Source organism: Pongo abelii, chromosome 18 (genome assembly GCF_028885655.2).
Source record: "Pongo abelii isolate AG06213 chromosome 18, NHGRI_mPonAbe1-v2.0_pri, whole genome shotgun sequence".
Lineage (NCBI taxonomy): Eukaryota > Metazoa > Chordata > Mammalia > Primates > Hominidae > Pongo > Pongo abelii.
Window position 1 is genome coordinate 19,995,773 of NC_072003.2, and position 23,085 is coordinate 20,018,857.

Here is a 23,085-nt window from a genome sequence, read left to right on the forward strand (position 1 = left end):
TAAAAATACAAAAATTAGCGGGACGTGGTGGCGTGCACCTGTAGTCCCAGCTACTTGGAGGCTGAGGCAGGAGAATTGCTTGAACCCGGGAGGCGGAGGTTGCAGTGAGCTGAGATCACACTACTGCGCTCCAGCCTGGGCAGAGAGAGACTCCATCTCAACAACAATAACAACAACAACAACAACAACAAAAATAAGAAAAGGAAAAAAATCAAAAGTAGTAGAATGAGAACTTGAACTCTGGTATTCATAATCCAGTCTTTCTTTTTCTACTGCATTTCTAGCAGAAAGTTTTTACCATTGTGTAAATACTTACTTGGAGGTCTTCTCTTGCTACTTGTATAATCAGTTGGGACAACTTTTGCTCCTTGTTTGTCTGGCTGAATCCACTTATAGGATATTCCTTTCACTATTTCTCCCTTTTTTCCTGGCTCTTGACCATACTTCAACCCTTAGTTTTGTGGTTTCAAGAGTCAGTTATAATTTCTTGAAATGCAGTAACCATTACTCAACCCCTTTATTATAGCCTTTTCTTTTAGGTGAGGAATGCATACTTTACTAGTCGTTATTCAGCAATGAGTCTTTGCCACTAGGTCTTTGTGGTACATATGAATTTGCTTAAAATCTGACACTAATCTTACAGCAGTGCAGATATTCTTTGCTATGCAAATCTGTTTGGTTCCTGAGTTTGCATCCTGAGAACTTGGATATGATGGACACCTATACTTGAGTTATCCTATGCTTGGCCCTTGTGCCTGGAAGGATCAGGAGCTCTGTACAGGTTGACCCTCCTAAATCTGACAATCTGAAATCTGAAATGCTCCAAAATTTGAAACTTTCTGAGCACTCACATGATGCTCAAAAGAAATACTCATTGGAGCATTTTGGATTTTGAATTTTCAAATTTGGGATACTCAGCTGGTAAGTATAATACAAATAATCAGAAATCTGAAAAAAATATGAACTCTGAAATACCTATGGTTCTGAGCATTTTGGATAAGGGATACTCAACCTGTACCAGGAATAACATGCTTTTCTCTGTGGCCAAATGTGAACAGAGTCCAAGGAATGTGTGTGGCATTTGCTCCTGTCCTCATCAGGTTGTCTTTCCATCCTGGATGGAAGCCCCCTTTCCCTGTGCCTCATTTCTCTCTCCTCTCCCACCAGGGTCCCCTGCTTATCTTTCTGAGGAGGGAGAGTGGTTTGAAGGGTGTGGTGGAGGGCATTCCAGCCCTAGGGGAAGTACATATGAAAGCCTAGAGGCCTTAGGGTCCCTTTCAAGGGGCTGTTGCCCCAGCCAGCAAATATTAGGGGCCTCTCAGTCTTATTTGTCTCCTCTCCCCTCAGAGGAGAAGATGAGGAGGAAGAATAGATGAAGGGCACAGAAGGCCCTATTTATTCTGTGTCCTAGTATGTCATACTATTGCATGGACACTATATTACCATTTTTTCATGAGTCGTATCTGTTTTTACAGTGTTCATCTATTTGTACAAATTTTATCCCTTATGTTTTAGCTAATTATTCTTCATCAACTTAGTAGGCGTCCTGAAAGTAAAATTCAAACGATGAAACTTTTCTCAAGACAAGCGCTTATTATTTTATTTCCAGCAGCAGCCCATAAACCAGATTTCACTTTTAGATACTACCCAGCTGTTTGCATTTCATCTGTTTCTTTTTCTAAAAATGTAAATACTATTGTCCTCTTGAGTTCTTCTGTTTTTGTTTGTTTGTTTGTTTTTGTTTTTGTCCATGATCACTGGAAACAAATTTTGTGTTTCTTCTGGCATAGAATCAAAGAAAGTGGGCAATGATTGGGTTTGATGAGTCTTGCAAGCTACCCTTCTTCCCAAAAGAGAAGTCCAACTCCCGATCATTCATGTCAGACCAGTATTGCCACATCCATTTCCCATGGGTGGAAGTCACCAGTGACCGACCGTTGCTTTTTCTTCTTTTTCCTGGAGTTAGGTGAAGGATGTCTTGGACCAGTCAGTATCTTTTCCCTGGAGCCTGGGATGCTTCAACCTCTTTACTAGGGCTCTACAGGAAGAAAGACCCTCATGTCTCATTTTATGGCTCTTTTCTTTTCTGACCCATGTTTCCAACTCTTTTTTTTTTTTTTTTCTCTAAGGGAAAAAAATAAAAACATTCTCTCTTTGAAGGGTAAGGAGAAATTTTATGAAACTTGAACACCCGGTAACTGTTTTGCCTTTTACTTTATTATTTAGTAACTATATGCTAAGGATCATCCCAACTGAGGGGAAAATAGGAGCAGGGGTCAAACTTGTTTATAGTAGGATGTATAGGATTTAAGCCAGGAGACCAAGAGACTCAGTTTAATATTTTTTTCCAAACAGAAACACTATACCCAAATTCTGTAAAATAGACACAAATATGTAAGATTAATTTTAAGAAGGTGCATGTTTTATTTTTTGTTATCTTTTCTATTTTTTTTTATTTATTTTAAATAGAGATGGGGTCTCGATATGTTGCCCAGGTTGGTCTAGAACTGGGCTCAAGCCATCCTCCTGCCTTGGCCTCCCAGTGTGCTGAGATTACAAGCATAAGCCAGCACACCTGGCCCACATTCTGTTTTCTATAGAAATGACATAAATAATTTCTCAGATTGTAGCAATGCTTCTATTTACAGAGGACATTGATAATCAACTTTTTCAAAACTGCAAACATACAGAAAGATTAATTTAGGACATCAAATAAACTAAGGTTTAATTATGAAAAAAGATCATAAAAGGCAAATCAAAGCAACATCAGATGTGACCAAAAACGTATACCAGATCACTTGCCGGGACTCTTGGGGAAGGGCTTGGGTGAAGATTTGGGATGCAGGGGTCTCATCTGCTCATTTGATGAACCAGGATTCGAATCACAGGTTCAGTGAGTTGCCTCTGATAACCAGCGGTTTGTGGCAGAGCCGGAGCTTGAGCTTAGGATTCTTGACTCCTACTGCTTTTCTTTTTTCTGTGATACATACTAAAGGATTGGCCATTAGATTCTTCTGTGTTTTGTTTTGTCTGGGGAAGAGGTAAGATAAGTAGTCCCCTGGGTATCTGCAGTGGGAATAAGTTACCATTGTGAGGGGTAAAAAGAGGCAGAAAGAGGACCTTTTGTGTTTGTGTATTGAGATTTTCTTTTCCTTAAATTTTCTTTAGGGTCTGATATAGTGATTTAGGGTGGGGTTGACCCAGAATGGTTTTTGCCCTAGTTACGAGGATTGTGGACGTTCTGTTACCTGTTTGGTCGTGCCCAACAAACATGTTGTTGAGCAGCCTTGGCACTCTGCCTTAGAACACAGCAGTTGGTGGATAAGTGTGGATGAGTTGAAGTGATAGTGGACAGAAGCGTAAATAAATTTAATGCAGTCTTGATAATTGAATGTAGTCTCCACCCTGAAATCTGAATGGATGCTGTGTATAAAATATCTGCTTTGAAATGTGAGGAAGAGTTTGATTTCAGTTAATTTGTTAGGAATGTCTATGCTGAAACTTTTTTTTTTTCTATTTTTTCCCCATTGGGGGTCAATTAAGAGAGAGGATTCAGAACAGAAGCTTGCTGTACTTCTGACAGTTTGTGTGGCCCAACTCTATGCTATGAGATTGTCATTACCCCTGTTACACCTGAGAGCTCCTCTTGGCAGTTGTCCTCTACTTTCTTTACAAAATAAACTCAAAAAACCAGGTTCCCTGCTTTCCTATCGCTAGTTTATCTGCATCCAGGACTATCTTTACCTCCTTCTCTTCCATCTCTCCTACCTACCTTCTGTTTAAGGCCAGTTCCTCTGCAGCCTCTTTTAAATCAATCTCTCCTTTTCCCCTTACCAAAGAATCACCTTTTTTTTTTTTTTTGAGTAAGGGTCTTGGTCCATTGCCCAGGCTGGAGTGCAGTGATGCGATCTCAGCTCACTGCAATCTCCACCTCCCAGGTTCAAGCAACTCTCCTGCCTCAGTCGCCTAAGTAGTTGGGATTACAGGCGCCCACCACCACGCCTGGCTAACTTCTGTATTTTTAGTAGAAATGGGGTTTCACCATGTTGGTGAGGCTGATGTTGAACTCCTGACCTCAGGTCATCCACCCACCTCAGCCTCCCAAAGTGCTGGGATTACAGGTTTGAGCCACTGTACCCAGCCTGAAGAATCATCTTTATTCAGATATCTCCTTTCTGTTAGCTCCTTCCCTTAGCCTGTGGGTCCCTCTGCTCCTGAAGGTCCCCTCCAGATGGTCACAGCATCTTTCCTCCATCCTTTTATAACTGAGCTCCTTGGTGATCAAGAATGATCTCTGGCAGTCATTCAAACCCTTGCCTTGTTTCTTTTAACCCTCTCTGATAAATATTCTGCTTCATTGAGATTACATGAGCAAGCAACCTCTTAATTTGCTGTTCTAGAGGATGTGCCTCAGAGCCTGCCTGACTTGCCTTTTCTGCAGTAGTTTTCATTGTTGCTTCCGCCTCCGTGGAGGTTTGTCTGTCCTCACTTGTATGATGCCACTCTCTCTCTCCTGGCTGCCACCTCTTTGCTTCTTCACGGGCAGCTTTTCTGTGACCTTTTCCAGTGTTCAAGATTCTGTCCCAGCTGCTTCCCCTTCTTACCAGATGTTCCCTGGGTTCTGTCTCATGTGATAGGCGTGTGCTGCTCTGATTCAAATTTCCAGCTCAAATCTGTTTCCCGAGCACCAGATTTAACCTCACTTGGGATCATGTTGATACCTCAAATGCAGCTTGTTCAAAACTGTGGTCCCCTAATCTCTTCCTCTGTTCCTGGTTCATTACCTACTTAAGTCAGAAATGGGAGACCTTGGTGTCATCTGCTTTCCTCTTTCGATCCGTCAGTATAGTGACACCTACATGTTTGTCTTACATCCCGAGTCAACCAAGGTTTCATTAGTGCTAATGATGTTTTTTATCAATTCTTTTTTTTGGGGGGACGGAGTTTCACTCTTGTTGCCCAGGCTGGAGTGCAGTGGCGTGATCTCGGCTCACCGCAACCTCCACCTCCCGGGTTCAAGCAATTCTCCTGCTTCAGCCTCTTGAGTAGCTGGGACTACAGCCATGCACCACCATGCCTGGCTAATTTTGTATTTTTAGTAGAGACGGGATTTCTCCATGTTGGTCAGGCTGGTCTTCAACTCCCGACCTCAGGTGATCTGCCCACCTCAGCCTCCCAAAGTGCTGGGATTACAGGTATGAGCCACCGCACCCAGCTATTCATTTTTTTTTAATTAGGAAATCTTCTCTTCTGTAGCTCACATTCTTCCATTATACATACTAATGCCTTTGGTTTTGATTCTTCTAAATGAGGGGAACATAAGGCCATAAGCCAAACCATTTCAAGATGGAATAAGATTTTTTTTTAATTATTTTTCTTTTTATTGAGATGGAGTTTCACTCTTCTCACCTAAGCTGGAGTGCAATGGTGCGTTCTCAGCTCACTGCAACCTCCGCCTCCCGGGTTCAAGCATTTCTCCTGCCTCAGCCTCCCAAGTAGCTGGGATTACAGGCATGTGCCACCACGCCCGACTAATTTTGTGTTAGTAGAGATGGAGTTTCACCATGTTGGTCAGGCTGATTTTGAACTCTTGACCTCAGGTGATCCACCTGTCTCAGCCTCCCAAAGTGCTGGGATTACAGGCGTGAGCCACCATGCCTGGGCCGTTTACATATATATAATGCTAAAGGGAGATAGACATGAAGACTGAGGAAAAAGCACTTGGATTTGGTGATTTAATGGGGAGGCTTTGTACCGTGGTGAAGACTTCCCATCACGCCTGTTCCTCCTTGTGTACCTGTTTCTGAGATGGCATCCAGTGGTCCCTTCCAGGTATTTGAAACTTTGTTGCTATCAGGATCCTTCTCCCTTGCTCATTTTATTCAGTAAGTTGTGTCAGTGACACCTCCATATTCTCTGTGATATCCCTTTGTTTTTTTCCTCCCGAATCTGAATCTCAAGATCTATAAATGAATATTTTCTTGTTGATTCACATCAAACTGATCATCAGATTGTGATGCAAATCGCAAATCTGTTCCTTCTTTTCACCTCTGTTATCGTTGTCTTAATTGGAATATAGTAGACAGTTTTTCGTTCTCTGGCCTCCTTTATCATTCTTCAACATTTCACACTGTTGATCACCCTTTTCTTCATGAAGCTCTCTTCATTTGACTCTTAGACACCATTCTCCTGATTTTCTCACTACATCTTTGATGGTGTTTTTCTTGGGCTTCTTTGAGCCCCCCACCTAAGTATAGGTTACCTCTGCATTCTGTCCTCTGGCTCGATCTCTTATAGATGATGTCTGGGCACTCTCAGCCTTAGTTGAGGTTTCTACCACCACCCATCTGTTGAATTCCAAATCTTTGTCCTTAGCACAGGCTCCTCCAGTGAGCCCACAGATCTGTATTTTTCAGTTGTTTACCAGATACCTTCCATTCAGAGCTTCCGTAGAACTTTAGCTACAATGGATTCGAAAGGGGGGACTCATTCTGGGAACTCTTTCCTGGACTTCCTCCTTTTTTATTTTCTATCTTGATGCAGGGTACTACCAGTTGCTCATCATCTAGGTAAGACACCTGAGTGACATTAATGCCTCCTTCCTCCCTCTCCACATTCATTAGGTCACAAATCCTATTGATTCTACCACTCAAATTCCTAAATTTCTCCCAAATCTGCCTTCCCATTCTGTCCTCACTGCTTTAGCTTAGACTGTCATTGTTTCTTGCCTCTTTAGTTTGTTTCCTAACTACTCTCCCATTGTGCAGTTGCCTCCCCTGCTTTCTGTCTTTTTAATTTTTATTTATTTATATATATATATTTTTTGAGATAGAGTCTCGCTCTGTCATCCAGGCTGGAGGGCAGTGGCATGATCTTGGCTCACTGCAAGCTCTGCCTCCCGGGTTCACGCCATTCTCCTGCCTCAGCCTCCCAAATCACTAGGACTACAGGCGGGCACTACCACGCCTGGCTAATTTTTTGTATTTTTAGTAGAGACGGGGTTTCACCATGTTAACTAGGATGGTCTCGATCTCCTGACCTCGTGATCCACCCTCCTTGGCCTCCCAAAGTGCTGGGATTACAGGTGTGAGCCACTGCGCCCGGCCCCCTGATTTGTCTTTACTCCCATATATAATATGGCTAAAATTTGAGTGCTGGTTTTATCTCATTTACAAGTGAAATGTTTGGCATGCATTCTCAAAATCTGTTCATCACACTGAGTCATTATTATCCATTTTACTTTGGAGGAGAGTAGTACCAGGCCTCACAAATAGGAAGTGGGGCAACAGAGATCTGAACTCAGGCTGTATGCTCCAGAGCCCATGATCTTAATTTACCATTTCATTTATGGCTCCCTGTGCCATGTTTGAGTGGCCTTTAAAATCTTTCCTGAGCTGGCATCTGACTTTACTGTTTCATATCCTCCTACTCTGCCTAATCTGTTTACTGTTTGATCTCCTCCCATTCTGTCTAATAGATCTGGAATTTCAGGCCTATTTCTACCTTGTTGGTCTTCCTTGAAGGTGTCATATTGTACCTTTGTGTGTTTGTGCATGTTGCTTCCTCAGCCTTGAATCCCTGCCTCTTTATCTTCAAGGCCCAGCTCAAATGACATCTCCTGGAAGGGTTTCTTGTCTATTAGTTAACACCACCATCCTTTTACTTCTTAATTAGCCTCTCTTCTTTTCCCATGATACGCATATACACAACTGCCATATTTATATTTATAGAAAGTTTGTAAATATATATATTCGTATTTAAATAAACTTTTAGGATAGTTTTAGATTTACAGAAAAGTGGCAAAGGTAGCATAGAGTTTCCATGAAGCCCATACTCAGTTTCCCTTTTGTTAATATCCTGTGTCACTGTAGTGCATTTGTTATAAGTAAGAAGCTAACACCGGTACATTGCTGTTGATTAAATTTGATACTTTATTCAGGTTTCCCCAGTTATTCTCTTGTGCCTTTTTTCTGTTCCAGGCTCCCATGGGATAACACATTACATTTAGTCATCACATCATCTTAGTCTCTTCTGGTCTGTGATTGTTTCTCAGACTTTCCTTATCCTTGAAGACCTTGATAGTTTTGAGAAGCACCAGTCACATTTTTTTTTTTTTTTTTTTTTTTTTTTTTTTTTTTTTTTTTGCAGAATGTCCCTCAGTTTGGGTTTTGTCTGATGTTTTCCTTATGATTAGACTGAAGCCATGGGTTTTTGGGAGGAAGACCAGAGGTAAAATGTTCTTTTCATCACATATCAAGTGCACATGCTAGCAACGTGACTTACCACTGATGATGTCAACCTTGCCCAGCTCTCTGAAGCAGTGTTAGTTACTGTGTTAGTAACTATAAGTTACTTTCTACTCCTCTTTCCATTCTCCTGTCTCTGGAAGTAAGTCACTATCCCAAACCGCACTCAAGGTGTAGGGGTGGTAAGCTTTACCTCCTGGAGGGGGGATTATTGATATAAATTATTTGGAATTCCTCTGTAAGGAAGATTTGTCTCTTCTCCCTATTTATTCATTCAGTCATTTAATTATATCAGTTAATACTTTTTTATACTTTGGGTTATAACCCAATATTGTTTATTCTGTTGATCAGATTGTTCCAGCTTTGGCTGTTGGGAGTTCTTTTAGATTGGTTCCTGTGTCCCATTGACGTGTCCCCTGTCCCAATGTCCTTGAATCGGCCATTTCTCCAAGGTGCCCTAGTTTTATATTGGAAAATGGTATTAGAAACCAAGATATGGACACTGGATGTGCACATTGTTACTGGGGTGTCACTACTTCTTTGCCTTTCAGTGTACAGATATATGGATGTGAACCCAAGTTTATATAAATATCTGTAATTATTTATCTGTTCATCTCTATGTTAAGCTAAATAGGAGTTTATACTAACTTCAGCTGATTCATTGCCTTCCCTCCTTGCTTATCTGTAACTTCCCTCTCTGACTATGAGAAACTTGGCATCCATCACCACCATCCCATTAACTACACTGTAAGCGTGGACTTTCTCCCTGTCCCCCTCACTAGGCTGTTAATATCTTAGACACTTATTAAATCTTTGTTGATGAGTGATGAATCTTGAAGCTGTTATGTATCTTACCTAATAAAAGTTTAGCATTTTAGCAAAAGCAATGTAAATCAGTCTTGTAAAGTTTGAAACAAAACTTTTAACTGCTTTGTTATGTAACATGTATTCATTGTAGAAAATATGAAAAGTGAGAAGGAAAAAAAGCACCTGTTACTCTATCACCCAGAGATAATACTTAATATGTAGGTATGTGTTATTTTAGAACTTTTTCTTTGTATGTATATGTCTACACCCCCTAAACGATTTTTACAAGAATACATTCACATTTCACACGACTTATTTATAACCTTTTTTCACTTAATATAGTATTTCTTAAGGATGTCATGTAGTTGTATCATAACTTAACTATCTTTACTGTTTCAGCTCCTCCTACTCTTAACCAATTCTCTTTTTTAAGATGTCCAAGTTATTACCAATTATTTCCTTTTATAAACCCTGATTAATATTTTCTTAGAAGTCTTGACAGGCTGTTCTGATGATTTCTTTAGATACACTCCTAAAAGTAGAATTGCTGGAGTAAGTGTATTTTAAGGGTTCTGGTACATGTTTCTAGGGGTGAGGTTTTTACACTGGCATCTGTTTTTACTTTTCACTCCTTCTGGGAAGTACTCTCTAACACCCTTGAGATCTTGCATCCCTTTTGGGATTATGAATAAATAGTTTTTCTTTAAAGCCAGGAACTCACAGCTGTTCATGCTGATTTATTTACCTGCATAGACTATTGTGTCAAAGAATGCACTGCAGTACCGGGGAAATTCCCAGCATGATGCCCAGGAGTTTCTGCTGTGGCTTTTGGACCGAGTTCATGAAGACCTCAACCATTCAGTGAAGCAGAGTGGCCAGCCTCCTCTGAAGGTAAGGATGCATGCTGCCCTAGGGCAGTCAGCTAGCCATGAGAGTGTGTAGATTTTTCTACTGAGGACTTGTTGCATTGCGTTAATACAATGAAATTGACTAAGCTCTGGGTGAGTATAAGATTCAATGGCTACTTAAAGGACATTTCATTTTGTTTACTACTGTGCTGGCAGTGTAAGATACAAGAGCTGTTGTCCCCAAGGAATTTATAGTCTAATGAGAGGGGAAACATTTGCATGTATGATGAGCTTCAGATTAAAAAAAGTGATTCCATTTCACTAAACTGTTTTTAAAGCAGAATATGTTTGCTTTCTATTCTAGTAAGACACATACTCTGTAGTTCACTGGAATGAATACACAATCATAAAGGAAACGTATGTATTTTCTCTGCTGTTGGGATTGGATTTGACCATAGGAGCCCCAGAATGTTCTTATTGAGAAACATAGCAATTAATTCTTAATTTTATACATGTAGTCTTACAAATATGGATAAAATGACTTATATAATGGAAAAAATTTAGACTAAAGGGTTGCTTCCCTTGGGCAGCTTTTAAAGTTTTTGATAATTCTGCTCTGTACTTCAAATTTTAAATTTCTAAGTTTGGTAAGTTGTTAAATTATTCTGATTCAAGGTCCTTTTGTGCCTGAACACTCTATTCTGTCATATGACTGTATGCGTGTGGCTGACACTCCCACCAAATTGAGACATCCTCAAGGTCAGGCACTGGGTCTTATTATCTTTGTATCCTAATGTTCTGTACAGTGCTCTCTGCATGTGGTAGCAGGTGCTCAGTAACTAATTGTTAGGCGGAGGGACATGAAAAGTTAAATACAACATGAAGTAGAGTGTGATTAGGCATCAACATACACAGCACAACTAATAGGTACTAGGGAATTTAGGCATGGGAAGCATTAGTACTTTTTTTTTTTTGAGACAGACTTTCGCTCTTGTTGCCCAGGCTGGAGTGCAGTGGCGCAATCTCGGCTCACCACAACCTCTGCTTCCTGGGTTCAAGTGATTCTCCTACGTCAGCCTCCTGAGTAGCTGGGATTACAGGCATGTGCCACCACAGCCGGCTAATTTTGTATTTTTAGTAGAGATGGGGTTTCTCCATGTTGGTCAGGCTGGTCTCGAACTCCCGACCTCAAGTGATCCACCCACCCCGGCCTCTCAAAGTGTTGGGATTACAGGCATGAGCCACTGTGCCCGGCCAGGATTAGTACTTTTAAAGTGGTTGGGGATTACTTCTTAGAGGAGATTGGGATGGGGGCTTTGAGAATTGGAGGGAAACTGGAGCATCCTGGGGAAGGGGAGCTGCCCGGCTGAGTGCTGTGCAGAGACGATCGCTGGCAGAGTCTGTGTGAGGGGATGAGTCCACGCGACCCACATCCTACCTGCTGTGTTCTGGCTCCTTTAGCAGGTGCCCGTCATTGAAGTATCTGCACTTGATGCATAGCTTGTAAAGGAAGTCAAGATCATTTGTGATTCTCTAGCTTCATCTTCAACCAAGAATTGGTCTTTCTAGTCTGTGAAATTGTACTTTCTTTTTTTTTAGCCACCGTCAGAGACTGATATGATGCCTGAGGGACCATCTTTTCCTGTCTGTAGCACTTTTGTACAAGAACTCTTTCAAGCCCAATATAGGTATGAGAAAATCAGATGTTTCCACTTATTTTGTTTACCTCACATCGTTCTGGGTGATTTTAATGTGAAGCGTCTTACCTTTTTGTTTTGAAGATCTTCTTTGACGTGTCCTCATTGTCAGAAACAGAGCAACACTTTTGATCCTTTCCTTTGCATTTCTTTGCCAATTCCTCTACCCCACACAAGGTAAGAATGGATTTAGTAAAATGAAGACTGTATTTTCTTATGGTATCCCTTTTCCTCTGTAGGCTCCTATTAGGTCTTCTTACTTATTTAGACAGGTAATGGGATTAATAATGGGATTGAATACAGTCATTGCTACAACCTTACAAGAATAAATGCCCTCCTGAGTTTGCAGGGTGAGCAGGCACATGAGGCAAGCAGGGGCTGTGTAGTCTGGCCCGGTTTGTCATCCACACATAGTATCGGGGGATGGGGAGGGCTGCTGAGTGACTTCAGGATTCTCTAGAGACCTTACTTTACATTTCTTGTTTCTTAGTTGCTTTATTTTGAACAATTTCTCAACATTTCCAGGAGTTATGCTGTTCTAAAGAAAATACAAAGCACAGAATCAAGTGTAGATATATTTTTGTTTGCTTCATAGAATGTTCATTTTATGAAGATTGCCTTTTCCAAAGATCTCGAGGATTGATAGTTCTGCTTAGAGCCAAGTGAAATTTTTCCATTTGGGCTTCCGAGTAACAGTGTGGGTTAGCTTTAGTTTTTTGTTGATTTCATCTCAGGTTTATTTTGCATCTTCTATATTTTAGTCGAAATAAGTGACTAATGAGAAGATCTGACTTTGATCTGTACAAGCCTCTCTCTGTCACTGTAGTGTATCAAGGCAAATGTTCTCACTGCATGAGGATTGGTGTGGCCGTACCTCTGTCTGGGACTGTTGCCAGACTTCGGGAAGCAGTGTCTATGGAAACAAAGATCCCCACTGATCAGGTAATAAGTCTGCTAAGACCAGTTACACATGAGCCACAAAAGTATTGCTTTCTGTTCTCTTAGAATTTTTTATAGTTCTTTGCCAAGTATGGTTGGATAGAGATTTAAAACCAGTTGCATTTAGAGTTGAGGGAAAAAAATCAAGACCCCAAAGAATAAAATGTATAGAGAAACTTTTCATGTTTCATTTAATCGTGTATGTAATTTTAAAAGAAGCTGTGACTTTACACCAAGACCTTCTTGTAGCTTTGTTCATAAGGTATAATTACTTAACCCTTCTTAAATCATTCCTGTGGATGTGTATGTGGGCGCTGGGGCGTCCTCACGGTGTTTGATACTCAAAGAGGCTTTGAAAACTTAAGCAGTGACACTAGAATACCCCTTCCCATTGTGGTGATAAGAGTGGATATCTTGCTAGTACCGTGTTCTGTATGTAATAGATGCTCAATACGTTTTGTTTTCTCATTACGGCTGGACCAGAGTCTCTTACCTTGTTTAGAGAAGAGAAAGGGAAGTTGTGCCCATGCCGCATCCCTTTTGGGGTAAATGTTTGATAAGCAGTTATGTTGAAATTTACCAAAAATACTTTTGACCTGTTTGGACTTGACATGTTTTTGCAGATAGCTTTTATTCAATTTACTATTATTATTTTATCTGGAAAAACATTCCTTATTTAAGATTTATTAAGGAAAGATGACTCAGTAGCTAAATTGCTTTCCCTAGATAGTAGCTTCTGGAAGCTACTGTGTAATCCCTGGACTAATAAAGGTGTTTTGTACTTCGGCCTCATGTGGCCTCATTTGGGAAGTTACCACAGTAAAACAAACACAGCCAGCAGTGTTGCCCTAATATGGCAAATATCTCATATTTTTGCAGGCCAAGTACTGGCATGTTGATAAAATGTTCATATTCTTTCCTACTCTGAAAAGCCCGTTGGCTCTTTCTTCCCTTCAGGATGAGGGAAAGGCAGAAAGGGAGGGAGCAAGGCTTCGGTGCTGTCCAGGGCAAATCTGGTTGCATCTTTAGAGCTTCCAGCACTGTCTGGCTCCTTTTGCATGTGGTTTAAATTGGTGAAATAATTACAAGTTTGCTGTTGACCTCAGTTTGCTGAAGAAAGTGAATTTTACTTGCATGTTCACCGGCAGAAAAACAACATGGTCATTAAATTCATTAGAAGGAAAATGTGCCAGGAACATTTTTGCTGGACTATTTGTAGAATATACCACCAACCCCTTTTACCTGGTAGATTCGCAGAATGTTAGTGCTGGTAGAGGGGAACTCAGGGGTCCAGTCCAACTCCCTTATTTGAAAGAGGCTCAGAAAAGCCGTGGGACTTGTTCAGATTTGCAGGGCTGGTTGGTGACAGGCTGAACTGGAACCTGCATGCCCAATCCAGTGCTTTTTCACTAGACAGCACGGCTGAGCATATAATGAAGTCTTAAATGTCTCCCGTGTTCTCCTCTCCATCTTTTGTTTTTCTGTTTTGTTTGTTTTGTTTGTATGTATGTATGGATGGATTGTTTGAGACAGGGTCTCACTCTGTTGCCGAGGCTGGAGTGCATTGGTGCAATCATGGCTCACTGCAGCCTCAACCTTGTGGGCTCAAGCAGTCCTCCCACCTCAGCTTCCCAAGTAGTGGGAAGGTTCAAGTGATTCTCCAGCCTCCCAAGTAGCTGGGATTACAGACACCTGCCACCATGCCCAGCTAATTTTTGCATTTTTAGTAGAGATGGGGTTTCACCATTTGGCCAGGCTGGTCTCGAAATCCTGACCTCAAGTGATCTGCCCGCCCTCAGCCTCCCGAAAGTGATGGGATTAGAGGTGTGAGCTATCATGCCCAGCCTGGAAAACTCTTGATCAGACAACTTCTAGAGCTGCCCAAAGTGTGGTCTGTGGTCAGTAATGGCCTGAGAACTGTTCCTTGTCTGAGACCAGATAATACAGAACTTGAGGGTACCTGTTTAGAAGGATAGCAATTTAACATTGCTAAAACATCTAAATGCATGATCGTTATTCTAGTAATTCACTTTTATTGTATTTTATGAAAGTATTGGCCCACGATGGATTGGCAAACAAAAGAAGACAAAGCAAAGCTGGCCCTGCAGCACTGACAGTCTGAGAAGCTCTACAGTTCCACCCAGGCTTGGCAACGTAACTACCGAACTTATTTTGGCCTCAGATTTTCCATCTATAAAATGGGGATAAGAAAAGGAAAGCCCAGTCTTTATTTTATTTTATTTTTGAGACAGAGTCTGGCTCTGTTGCTCAGGCTGGATCGTGCAGTGGCGCGATCTTGGCTCACTACCACCTCCACCTCCTGGGTTCAAGCGATTCTCGTGCCTCAGCCTCCTGAGTAGCTGGGATTACAGTCTTATGCCACCATGCCCGGCTAATTTTTGCATTTTTAGTAGAGAAGGGGTTTCACCATGTTGGCCAGGCTGGTCTTCAACTCCTGACCTCAAGTGATCTGCCCACCTTGAGCTCCCAAAGTGCTGGGATTGCAGGCGTGAGCCACTGTGCCTGGCTGGGAGCCCAGTCTTGATTGTTGTCAGCTAGTAGCTGGCCTGGTACTACTGCTAGGCTGTGGTATTCCCTACTTAAGCAATTTCACAGGACGGTCACACTGGAAGATGTCATGCTGACCATGATAAAACAAGACAAAAACAAGACAGTCTGTAATGAATCCTATCTGAGCATGAAAGTATGAGCAGTGGGCAAACCACAAAACAATGGGCAAACGCATCCTCTTCCTCTGACTGACACATGCAGTTACTGCTGCTTTTCCAATGACAGCTTTAGCCCCACTCTATCCCTCCTGCCTCCTACATAAAAATTATGATGATGCCCAGCTGTAGAATTAACACTGCTTTCTGCCAGCTAACCAGAAGCCCCCCAACACAGTCTTACTGGGAGACAGCTCCCACTCCCCATGGTGTGTGGTCTCCCTTGTTGCAACTGGTTACTAAACCCATTTCTGTTCAACTACAGGTGTGTTTCTGGTGGCTTCTGGCTGATGAGCATGACAGGAATAATAATAATAGATGGCTATGGGATTAAATGAGTTCATGCATGCAACATGCTTAGAATGATGCCTGGCTCCACGTAAGGCTTACTCAAATATTAGATATTATTATTATTAGGAACAGGGTCTTGCTGTGTTGCCCAGGCTGGAGTGCAGTGATGTGATCATGGCTTACTGTAGCCTCAACCTCCTGGGTTCAAGCAATCCTCCCACTTTAGCCTCCTGAGTAGGTGGGACTACAGGTGTGAGGCACCATTACTGGCCTATTATTAATAATAATATCATCTTTGTCTCTCATAGTGGTGGGCACCACATCTTGCCATAGAAAGACCCCATACTTGCTGGGCACATTGGCTCATGCCTGTAATTCCAGCATGTTCAGAGGCCTAGGCGGGAGTATTACTTGAGCCCAGGAGGTTGAGACCAACCTGGGCAACACAATGAGATCTAGTCTCTACAAAAATTAAAAAATTAGCCAGCTTTGGTGGTGCAAATCTGTGGTCCCAGCTACTGGGGAGGGTGAGGTGGGAAGATTGCTTGAGCCCAGGAGGTTGAGGTTTCAGTGAGCTGTAACTGCCACTCCACTCCAGTCTGTGTGACAGAGCGAGACCCTGTCTCAAAAAATTGAAAGACACACCCCACACTTGTGGGGACATCAAATTTGTGGATTGATTTGGGATAGTGTACTCATCATCTATTGTTGTGTAAAAAATTACCCCAAATGTAGTAGCTGAAAACAGTAAATACCTATTATCTCACAGGTTCTATGGGTCAGGAACCCAGGAGCAGCTTAGCTGGGTGGTTCTGACTCAGGACCTCTCATGAGGCTACAGTCAGGCTGTTGGCTAGAGCTGCTGTCACACTGGGACTCAACCAGAGAAGACTCTGCTCCCAAGTTCATTCACATGGGGGCTGTTCCTCCCCATGCAAACCTCGCCATTGAAGGCCTGAATGTCTCTGCAACATGGCAGCTGGTTTCCGAGAGATAGAGAGAGAGAGCGAGAGAGCAAGCACAACCCTATTCTATTCATGATGCAGACTAGCCCTGGTCTGTGTGTGGTGGGGGATGCCACACAAGGGAATGAATACCTGAAGGCAAGAACAATTGGGACCATCTTGCAGGTTGGCTGCCATAGAGGGCCTCCCTTTTCCTCCAAGTGCCCTCCAACTTTTCCCTCTTGGCTTCAACTTTTTTTGTTTTGTTTTGTTTTGTTTTGTTTTTTGAGACTGAGTCTCACTCTGTCACCCAGGCTGGAGTGCAGTGGTGTGATCTCAGCTCACTGCAACTTCCACCTCCTGAGCTCAAGGGATTCTCCTGCCTCAGCCTCCTGAGTAGCTGGGACTACAGGCGCCCGCCACCATGCTGGGCTAATTTTTTGTATTTTTAATAGAGACGGGGTTTCACCGTGTTAGCCAGGATGGTCTCGATCTCCTGACCTTGTGTTCTGCCCACCTCGGCCTCCCAAAGTTTTGGGATTACAGGCGTGAGCCACCACACCCGGCCAGGCTTCAACTTTAATTTAAACCAAGAAGACATCTCCATACTCTCTGAATGGAGCTTGAGAGACAAACAAACAAGAAATGAGTGTGAGTATAGCTGGGGTGGGATGGGGCCTACAGGCATTGGAGAAGCAGAAATCTCGTCCTGTCTGTTGACATTTGTCAAGGCCTCTGCAGGGACAGGCTCCTGGGAGACTCTGCAGTCAGCTGCACTTCCAGAGGGAGAAGAGGCATATGCTTTCTCTCTCTCTCTCTCTCTCCTTTTCTCTTCCTCTCTCCCTCCTCCCTGCAGCAAGAGTCTTGAATCCCTCTGACTGACAGTGTCAGATTGTCTTATCAAAACATGGGTCCGGGACTACATTGTGATTGGCTGTGCAGAACCATTGTGGGGCTAGAGACTTCTTCTCCGAGGGAAATGATTATAAGGCATTTTAAGAACAGCAAGCTGAATGCTACGCACAGCTGGCGGTTCTTGTTTTTGACAAATAATAATTGCCTCAGGTGCAACGGAAAGTGGGGGTGGGGGGCTCTGCGACTTTATTTTGAAAGGAGGCTCAGTGCACAGGGGTTGGGCTCTGGACAAGGAGGGGTGAGTGGGAGCAACTTGGCTCAGGGGGTCTCAGACTGACTCCATCTGAGGCTGAGGGAGCATCTGGGGTGGCCCTGAGTGACAGTATGTTTCCTTCTGTGCCCCGGGAACACCTTCTGCCATCCGAGTGGGGAGACAGGGGGTGACTTGTGATTGTAGGAAGGCCTAGATGTTCTGAGCAAACTGACCCAAAGCAGCATCTGTCCTGCATGTGGGCCTGGCCTTGTGAGGGTGATGTGTGAGTGGCTTTTGTGCTTAGAGAGCCCTGGAACCACTGTACACCTTGCTAGACACTTGGTACTCAAAGTGTGATGCCTGGGGTAGCAGCACCAGCACCAGCCTGGGAGCTTGTAAGAAAAACAGAGGCTCAGGTCCCCCTTAGGGACCTACAGAATCCAAATCTGCATTTTGATTTTTGTTTTTGTCTTTTGTTTTGAATTTTTTCTTGAGACAGGATTTCACTCTGTCATCCAGGCTGGAATTCAGGGGTGCAGTCATGGCTCACTGCAACCTCGAACTCCTGGTCTCAAGCAATCCTACTCCTGGGCTCAAGCAATCCTCCCACATCAGCCTCCTCAGCTGACATGCCCAGTTAATTTTTTTTTTTTTTTGGAGACGAAGTTTCGTTCTTGTTGGCCAGGCTGGAGTGCAATGGCATGATCTCAGCTCACCGCAACCTCTGCCTCCCAGGTTCAAGCGATTCTCCTGCCTCAGCCTCCAGAGTAGCTGGGATTACAGGCCTGTGCCACTGTGCCTGGCTAATTTTTGTATTTTTAGTAGAGATGGGGTTTCACCATGTTGGCCAGGCTGGTCTCGAACTCCTGACCGCATGTGATCTACCTGCCTCTGCCTCCCAAAGTGCTGGGATTACAGGCATGAGCCACTGTACCCATTACATATTTTTTAAGCTTCAAAAAAGAAAATGGGCACTGCCATGAAAAGGAGAAGCTGGAATGAATGCCAGGCAGTCAAAAAGCCAACTGTTTTTGATGATGGGAGTGCTGGTTACAGAGGGAGCTCATTTTCTTTTTTAAAAATATATTTAAAAAATTTTCATAAGGCCAAGGTGGGCAGATCACCTGAGTTCAGGTGAAACCCCGTTGCTACCAAAAATACAAAAATTAGCCAGGCATGGTGGCGGGCCCCTGTAATCCCAGCTACTCAGGAGGCTGAGGCAGGAGAATCGCTGGAACCCAGGAGGCAGAGGTTGTGGTGAGCCGAGGTTGTACCACTGCACTCCAGCCTGGGCAACAGAGTGAGACTCTGTCTCAAAAAAAAAAAAAAAAAAAAAAAAAAAATTATAGATTTACGGGGTACAAGTGAAGATTTCTTACATGCCTATTCTGGGATTTTAGGGTAAACATCACCTGAATAGTGAACATTGTACCCAATAGGTAATTTTTCACTTCTCATTCCCCTCGCACTCTCCTACCTTTTGGAGTCTCCAGTGTCTATTATTCCGCTCTATATGTCCATGTGTACCCTTTGTGTGGGGCTCATTTTCTTTTCTTTTTAAGTAACCTTCATTTAAAAAAAGTTAATATGTGCATTATTGGAAACTGAAAAACACAAGAAGCAAAGAGCAAAGTCATCTACAATCACAAGCAGTGGAACTCATCTTTTTTTTTTTTTTTTTTTTTTTGAGACGGAGTCTCACTCTGTTGCCCAGGCTGAAGTGCAGTGGCCTGATCTTGGCTCACTGCAACCTCTGCCTCCCAGGTTCAAGCGATTCTCCTGGCTCAGCCTTCCGAGTAGGTGGGATTACACCCACCACTATGCCCAACTAATTTTTGTATTTTTAGTAGAGATCAGGTTTCACCATGTTGGCCAGGCTGGTCTCAAACTCCTGACCTCAAGTGATCCGCCTGCCTCAGCCTTCCAAAGTGCCAGATTACAGGCACGAGCCGACGTGCCTGGCCCAGAACACATTCTCTTTATGTGATTTTGTGTCAATGTGGAGAGATATTCAACAAGGACATGGAGTCTATCAGACTTTGCATTACCCCCTTTTCCTGTATACTAGTTTGATGCTTGCTCTATGCAGATGTCTTGGCTCATGAAGGCCCATGTACATTCTGGAAGACTGTCATGGAGCCGGGGACCAAGTCCTGTGGCTGAGAGGATAAAAGACTGTGTCCCAATCTGGAACTAATCACCTCAGAGTAACACGATAACGGTAGTCCATGGACTTTCACGTCAGACCAAGCTGGGTGTAAAGCCAGGAGCTGCCACTCAGCAGCTGTGTGACCTCAGGCAAGATGCTGTGCCCTCCCCTTCCCCCAGAGAATGGCCTCTGCCTGGCCTGCCTTGTTGAGCACATGAGCTCATGGATTAAGATGTGTAACATGCTCAGCATGGGGCTTGGCACATTACAGTCAGTGCTAAATAAAGGCTAGCCATTAATATTATGTTGATAAATTGTTTTATTTTATATGATTTAAAGATAAGCTTTGAGGTGATGCTGGGGGAGAGTGTGGATGGGAAATGTGATAATTTCAAGAGATTGAGGAAGGCACTCCTAGAAGAGATTGGTGATGGAAACAGCAAGATCTACAGAGCCCTTATGAGGTTTCTTTTTCTTTCTTTCTTTTTTCTTTTTAATTGAGATGGAGTCTCGCTCTGTTGCCCAGGCTGGAGTGCAGTGGCTTGATCTCGGCTCACTGCAACCTTTGCCACCCAGGTTCAAGTGATTCTCATGCCTCAGCCTCCCAAGTAGCTGGGACTACAGGTGCATGCCATCACACCGGCTAATTTTTTTGTATTTTTAATAGAGACGGGGTTTCGCCATGTTGGCCAGGCTAGTCTCGAGCTCCTGACCTCATGTGATCCACCAGCCTCAGCCTCCTAAAGTGCTGGGATTACAGGCGTGAGCCACCACGCCCCACCTCCTTATGAGGTTCCTATGTGGTTCTTCACTGAGTTCCAGGGCACTCTTCCCTGGCCAGCAGTAAATCAGGAAGACAGCAGTCCTTAGAGCTGAGGTGGTAACACAGGATGTTTGCTGCAAAAGGTTGAATATTTCAGGAGAAAATAGCTAATCTTGTCTTTAAAAAATCAGCCAATTAACCAACAAACCATGTGACCTCAGATAAATATTGTTTCCTATCCAGCTCAATTTCCTCATCTCTAAAATGAGAGAGTGTATCCTTTATTCCCTCCATGCCAGGAACTAACTGAGAAGTAGAGCTAGCTATTTGATAATCATCAAACTAAGAGCTTTCTTCTGGTGCACCTGCATTGGAGAACACCCACATAAAACTATAGTAACTGTGATGTGCCATGAAGAAAACGTGCTGTGACAACCAGAGCAGATCTGAGTGAGACAGGGAGCTCAAGATATAACATTTAAGCTCTGAGCTGAAGGAGTAGCTGGAGGTGAGTGCATTCAGCATATGCAAAGATCCTGTGGCAGACTGGAGGGACTGAAAGAAAGTCAGTGTGGCTGGAGGGAGAGCAGGTGTAAAACCTCCTACATCAAACCTTGTGAGCCCTATGAAAGAGTGCACATGTTGTCCAAAGATTGAACGGTTTTAAGCAGGATCTTAACATCAGCATATTAGCAGGAGCTCACTCTGGCAGCAGGGTGGAAACGGGATGGATCTCTCCTTTTTGGAAAGGATCACATTGTAACCCTTCTCTTGTGAAATTCTCTTTCTCTCATATGGGCTACTTTTGTTTGTGAGATAAAGAGCAAGAACAGAGTGGTGGTAGATGAGGGCTGCTAGCAGCTCTACCAGAATGGCAGGGCATTTGAGAGCTGAATGGAGAATGGGTGTAATTAAAAGAAAAAAGGTGGAAAGACCTGGCTTGATTTCTCTTGCCAGGAATGATTGTACTACACATTCCTGCTTTAACACTGATTTTGTGTGAAACGTATATTAGTCCCTAGGCGGAGTTCTCTGCCCAGGGGCAGTACAAGAATGTGAGAAGCAAATACCCTCTCCAGGAGATAAAATTCTAGTGGACTTTTTATGTTATGTCTCAGTTCCCTTGACATGAATTGGCTTTGTCCAGCTGTCAGACAAAAACCCAATGCAACTGTTAATTTGTGGTGGCCTTGGATGATGGGTGAAAGTATTAGTCTGTAGCTTAAAACCTCAACAGCGTGTCCTTCCTCCTCCAAAGTGGTAATTAAACACGGTCAGATGTGACTCTTGCCAGGCTGTTTAGTTGTGCTGGGGAAGGTTTCTGAATTAGAGATGATGATTGTAAAATGTTTGTGGGTTGAAAGTCCTCTCTTGGGTATAGAGAAAAGATATATAGAGAGTAGGAGAATTGTGTTCTAGTTATGAGTCATTCATCCAACAAATATCTATTGAGCATTGTCCTGGATACTATTGGTTTCCCACCTGGATCCCACGTAGGAGTCTAAGGCAGATGCCAGGGAATTGTGCTCAGCTGATGGTGCTGAGAAATGCCTGGGAGGTTACACTATGCACCCTCCCCAAGGGCAGCCCCCTGACAAAGGAGAGGCCATATGTAAAGTTGGCCCCTTGATACAGGCTGGTAACTATGTGACGGCCTCATGCCTCAGAGCTCCTTGTGGAGTTGGTCGGAGAACAGGCTTCTGCTGAATCTATATCCTTTCCTTTTCTATCTCACTTCCCTCACTCCCTTTCTCCTGAGGGTGTCAGAAGTGTTCAAACAAGAGTGACTCCATCTTGAATATGAGCTGGGTGAAATGAAGCTGAGATTTGCTGGGCCGCATTCCCAGGAAGTTAGGTATCCTTAGTCACAGGATGAGGTTGGAGGTCAGCAGGACAAGATACAAGTCATAAAGACCCTGCTGATGGCCGGGCGCCATGGCTTCCACCTGTAATCCCAGCACTCTGGGAGGCCAAGGTGGGCATATCACCTGAGGTCAGGAGTTCAAGACCAGCTAGTTTAAGACTAGCGTGACCAACATGGCGAAACCCTCTCTACTAAAAATACAAAAATTAGCTGGGCGTGGTGACAGGCGCCTGTAATCCCAGCTCTTTGGGAGGCTGAGGCATGAGAATCGCTTGAACGAAGGAGGCGGAGGTTGCAGTGAGCCGAGATCATGCCACTTCACTCCAGCCTAGGTGACAGAGTGAGACTCTGTCTCAAAAATAAATAAATAAAAGACCCTGCTGGTAAAACAGGATTTAATAAAGAAGCCAGCCAAAACCCACCAAAACCAAGATGGTGATGAAAGTGACCTCTTGTTATCCTTGCTGCTCATTATATGCTAATTATAATGCATTAGCATGCTAAAAGACACTCCCATCAGCGCCATGACAGTTTACAAATGCCATGGCAACATCCAGAAATTACCCTATATACTCTAAGAGGAAGAGGAACCCTCAGTTCCAGGAATTCCTGGCCCCTTTCCTGGAAAACTCATGAATAATCCATCCCTGGTTTAGCATATGATTAAGAAATAACCATAAAAATAGCCAACTAGGGCTGCTCT

General features: G+C 43.3%; 1 protein-coding gene across 9 annotated transcripts in view; it reads left to right on the top strand.

Moving 5' to 3' along the window:
* Positions 1-23,085, top strand: part of LOC129050925 (ubiquitin carboxyl-terminal hydrolase 31-like) — a 58,872-nt gene that overhangs the window by 9,920 nt on the left and 25,867 nt on the right. For 4 of the 9 annotated variants that reach the window (XR_010137830.1, XM_054534791.2, XM_054534794.2 and 1 more), the window contains exons 2-5: positions 9,807-9,944; positions 11,501-11,589; positions 11,683-11,775; positions 12,425-12,540. Coding sequence is in view for 6 of the 9 variants with exons in the window: in XM_054534791.2 (XP_054390766.1) it covers positions 9,807-9,944; positions 11,501-11,589; positions 11,683-11,775; positions 12,425-12,536 (432 nt within the window). In the remaining 3 variants the exon portion in view is untranslated. The other 5 variants (XM_054534790.2, XR_010137831.1, XR_008514831.2 and 2 more) reach the window with 5 other exon arrangements.